Source organism: Cornus florida, unplaced genomic scaffold (assembly GCF_030987335.1).
Source record: "Cornus florida cultivar Cherokee Brave unplaced genomic scaffold, ASM3098733v1 CherokeeBrave_3.0.0_Hap2_Chr04, whole genome shotgun sequence".
Classification (NCBI taxonomy): domain Eukaryota; kingdom Viridiplantae; phylum Streptophyta; class Magnoliopsida; order Cornales; family Cornaceae; genus Cornus; species Cornus florida.
The window spans coordinates 102,727,854-102,732,863 of record NW_026775574.1 but is presented as its reverse complement, the minus strand read 5'-3'; the positions used below and the strand labels follow the sequence as shown (position 1 = coordinate 102,732,863).

Genomic DNA, 5,010 nt, shown 5'->3' with positions numbered 1-5,010 from the left:
CTATCAATTCTTTATCCCATCCCCATGGCATGAATAGCATAACTCTCAATCCCATCCCTATGGCTGAATATCCCTGTCCGTACCCCCACCCCATCATGTTACCTGTTTTATACTATGGAAAAATGGAAACAATAGAGAGATGAGAGATGATAGGAAAAATATTAGTTGAGAATGAGAGGGAACTGTGAAAAAGGAGATACCTATATATTGCAAAAGTATATACAACAAAAGGAGAGCTCTTGAGATACATATATGAATATAAAAATAGAGACAGATCAAGTTTACTTAACTGCAAAGTCTGCCATGACCTTTATTGTAGAAGCTCTAGTAGCCAAGGAGTGGAGAATGGAGAGGCAGAGGACTTTTGAGACGATTGCAGACCATTAGAAGAGAGAGGACTTCAGAGACAATTGCTGGCCGTAAAATCAGTAGACGGTTGCCAGCTATGGTCTCACATAGGGTATAATTGTTATTTCGCCATATAATGACACAACCGTTCCCACCCACCCAAAAAGAAGGCAAATCTCTTTAAACCTATGCAAGGGCGCAATTGAAAATACTACCACTACCATCCCAAGTAACATTACAGGAGACAAACTGTGGTCTTGTTTGGCCTGTCAATGTGCCACAATATTTACTTCTAAGCTAGATTAAAACTCTCCTTTTGAGTTTTGACAACATCAACATCCTAAAGAAATTAACATCATTTATTAGAAATTTAGAACTGACTCCACTTTCAAATAAAAAAATGTTTACATTCCTTTTTAAATCATGTGATCCATTCCAATATCAAATCCCATTGCTAAGTCGAGGTCTCAATATTCACAACAGAAAAAATAATATTGTTTTTTTTCCTTCTTAGTATGTAAAATTTCATTAAAAAGCGCAGAAAGGAGAGTGCAACCCAAAAAAATTGTACAAAAGAATACATCAATGTATACCCTAAAAATGTCCACAAAATCCACTAACCCCTCTACAGATATTTGCATTTGCCCTAAAACCCAAAAAAGAAGAGAACTCAAATGTGTTGTTTCAGCATCGGAGCTTCCCCACCATTAAACAAACTCATATTTCTCCCACATCACAGGCCCCACCAAATACATAAGGACATTATCCTCTACGCATCTCGAACATGCCTCCCAACTTTACATCCCCTCCAAAACTCAAGAGCCTCCATAGCAAAACCAACATAACCTAATGCACTCCAACACAGGACAATGCAAGAGAAGATGACTCACTGATTCCTCATCCCTCTTACACATACAACACTAATTAATAACAATTTGACGTCCCTTCCTCAAATTGTCTAAAATCATTTCCAAAGCCGCTGTCCAACCAAAGAATGCCACCTCAGATCCCATGATTTATCCCTTTATAAGGTTTTTCATGTAAAAAAATATCACCTCTACTTTATTTTATTAACTACTTTATGTTATGTGATTGCAATTGAGACTTGAATCAAACTAAATGACCGAATTTTGAACAAGGATTAACTGTAAGTCAAAAAAATAGTTAGTTGAAAATTAATATCTATAAGACCTATTCACCTCCCCTCCAGTTCTAATTAACCACACACACTAAATCCTATTTATTTAGACAGATTTTTTTTTCTTTTGTCTCTTTTTGCAAAGAAGTGTGAGCTCAAACAACCTTTATTATTAATTTAACTAAATTTACATAGTGGAATGAATTTAGCCAAGTCCAAATGATAACCAAAAGAAGCCGTAAGACATAATCAATCATAATCAGATTATATTCAATTAATTTCATGGACACCATCTCCTACAAAAATAAGCTTCGCACTGTTCATTATGCAAAGAGTAAATATATCTCTTAATTAAACTGAAGAACAAGCTAATTATACTCATTGATCTAAAAAGCATGTAGTTTGAGCAAGCCAAGACCAACTGGAAAAGAAAAAAAATATAACTATACATAAGAAAAAAGAAAAAGTAGTGGTTTGACCCTGACCTAAGAATTATTTGGTATCAACAATCAAAAGAAAAAGAGAGACTAGGGCATTAGTCATGCTCATCAGACAATACTCAATACAATATGGTCGACGCGTAATATTTTATATTTACGGCATCATAAGAATATCACCATAACAGTCACAAGTCCAAGCACAAAGTTGAGTATATAAAGAGTAACATAAAATAAAAATAAACTAAGAAGTCTTCACAAAGACTGAAGATAGTTTATACCACCACTAGCCACATTCAAGAGGGAAAATAAATCTAGCATAAAACTTAAGTTTCAATAGAAAGACATGAAATAATACTACAAGCTAGAATCCAACTTGTAAGTTTAAGACATAAAGCACACTGTTGCTTCTCTTCCCAATATAAATACAGAAAGAGAGAATGAAGTAGATAAATTGAAACATTTTAACACCACTGCAGAAATGATCATTTCTCAAAATCAAGTGAATTAATATAATCAAAAAGATAAGTTTTGCACATCAATTATTGTATAACAAAATTATGTGTTCTTATGCTTTCCTATCAATACAAATCAATAACGAAGAATCTAAAATGCATAACAAAAGAAAGTGAGAAAATAATAACACTGAGATTTTCACAAGAGACCAACCTTATACTCTATTATCCTTTAAAGTGTCTTGCTGCCATCACAATCTACCACAACCCACTCACATTCCCAGAAACCGAGTGCAATGCCATCACAATATACAAAGAGATGAATTTTCAAATGGCGTATTGTGGTGCCCTAGCAGCCATACTAGTAACCTGAGCCTGCATCTGCGCAGCCCTAACTTTTGTAGACATGGCACGATGAAAAAACTGATCACGGGACAACAACCTCACATTCCTCAAGTACTGATCAAGAGGTATTGACCCTTCTTGAACTGCCTTATCCAAAGAATATATCACATCCTCTATGGCCAAATCGGATGCTGTACAGTCTATCATCTGCTTCGATAGAGCATCACACGGCTCGAAAGCATCATCAACATCTACATTCCCCATCATGGCCAGCTTCCCCTCATTCCCTCTCAACCACTCTTCCATAATATCAGAATTCATCAAAACCATCTGCAATTGTTGCTCCAACCCCTCCTTCTCATCCTGCATATGTCTCAACCCTTTCGAGAGTTGCTCCTCCCTCTGCCTCAACACCGCCTGCGCATTGAACAACCCCTCCATCTCAGCCTCTCTCGTCTTCCTCAAAGCCCCAATATCAGTATGCAAGCTCTCCACAAGCTTACTCATGGCATTCCGCTTAAACACCTCGGACGGATCCTCCGTTGCCACTGGTGGAGGCGGCCTCTGCAACCCCGGTGACGGAATCCTCCCACTGCTCCCATAAGGAGGCGGTGACTGCAGGTAACCTCTGGGCGGTGGGATCGCGGGTCGTGAGGAATTGGAGGAAACAATTGATTGGGTATTGGGGGAAGGAAAATTAAGATTGGGGTTAGGGTTAGGGTTGGGGTTTGGATTGGGTCTTCTCTGGGAATAGAGCGGGGGATCACGGCCGAAGAAGTGGCTCAAATTGCGAGCCAAATCGACGAGATTGGAGCTGGGATAGAGCCAATTGTGAAGGTAAGGAATGGAGACCATGCCTGAGGGGTTAACATACTGGTGTGGGCGTTTGATGATCATGTCTTGAGTGGGGTTGACGAAGACGACGGGTTTGTGGCGAGGGTAGGACTCCATGAGCCAGATGACGACGGGGATGTTGTAGGTGACGCTCTGGAAGAGCATGGGAACAGTGCCGTCGGCCTGGAGGAGGTTGACGGTGCGGCCATCGTTGTGGGTGAAGGTGGAGGTCTTGGGTTGGAGGCTGGGGAAGGCGTCGGAGAGAGCGAGGAGGTGTTGGCGGATCAGCCACTTCACGTCTTCCGCATAGGGGAGGGCCGAGGGACCTCGCTGTGAGAGGACGCTGCTAAGGAACTGCTGGGCGTTCGGAGATGATGTTGGTGATGATCCTGCCGGAGGAGGCACCATTTTAGAGAGAGAACGAGAGACAGAGCGTGGAGCGTGGAGCGTGGAGCGTGGATATGTGTGATTTTGGTGCGTGTTGTGTGTGTGAAGGTTTGGATGAGAGTTTTGAAATGTTTGAAGGAGTGCTGGGGTGGGATTACTTCGCAAATTCGTTTGCGCGTTATTTTAAACATACCATTTATTTTTGTGCACGTATAGACAACTAAATTGAAACAAGAGTGCGATGATGTGACATTTATTTATTTTTCTTTTTTTTCAAGAAATTTACGCTTATTTATTATAATATTGCTTTAGTGTGCAGTAATGGAATGTCCATTTCAAGTCACTCCATTCCCAATTAATTCTTTTAAAAAAAATTCCTTTATTGGGCTTTGATGGTATTTATCATGCACTTCTGGGACCCGAGACTCTTGAAGAATCTTTTTCATTCTTCGTTTAACTTCTTAAAAAACCTTCTAAAACCAAAACCACCACTACCTTCTAGGCTTCCACCACAATCACTTTCACCTTTCACCGCCAGCACCACCGCCACTGACTTTAACCTCCGCCCACCGTTTTCCATCACCGCCACCATCTTTCACCATCGACACAACATTCCTTTTCCACAACCACCACCACGGACTTTCACCGTCGCCACCACTTTCCACCACCGCCGTCATCGCCTTTCACCACTACTACCACCTTCCACCACCACTACTGCCATCACCTTTCACCACCGCCGCCACCTTTCACCACAACCACTGCCTTCCTCCACCACTTTTGCCACCGTCTTTCACCACCGCCGCCGCTTTCCATCGCCACTGCTTTCCACCGCCGCCATCGCGCCCACCTTCCACTACCGTAACCGCCTTCCATCACCGCCACCGCCACCACCACCACCGCCATCGCCTTCCACTACTGCCACTACCTTCCATCACCGCCAACGCCACCATCTTTCATTACCGTACCGCCACCGCCATCACCATCCTTCCGCCACCACCACCACCGCAACTTCCACTGCCTTCCACCACCACCACAGTCACATTCATTGACTTCCATCATTGTCACC

General features: G+C 41.8%; 1 protein-coding gene across 1 annotated transcript; it reads right to left on the bottom strand.

The window, feature by feature from the left end:
• Window positions 1-2,411: 2,411 nt before the first annotated feature.
• Window positions 2,412-4,247, bottom strand: LOC132304325 (protein ELC-like). Its single transcript, XM_059801939.1, has one exon. It carries the CDS (start codon window positions 3,963-3,965, stop codon window positions 2,706-2,708), a length of 1,260 nt encoding a protein of 419 aa, XP_059657922.1. The 5' UTR covers window positions 3,966-4,247; the 3' UTR covers window positions 2,412-2,705.
• Between the last annotated feature and the right edge of the window lie 763 nt (window positions 4,248-5,010).

Excerpts from the sequence above, each read along its gene's own strand:
- LOC132304325 (XM_059801939.1), bottom strand. The coding sequence starts at position 3,965 with ATGGTGCCTCCTCCGGCAGGATCATCACCAACATCATCTCCGAACGCC.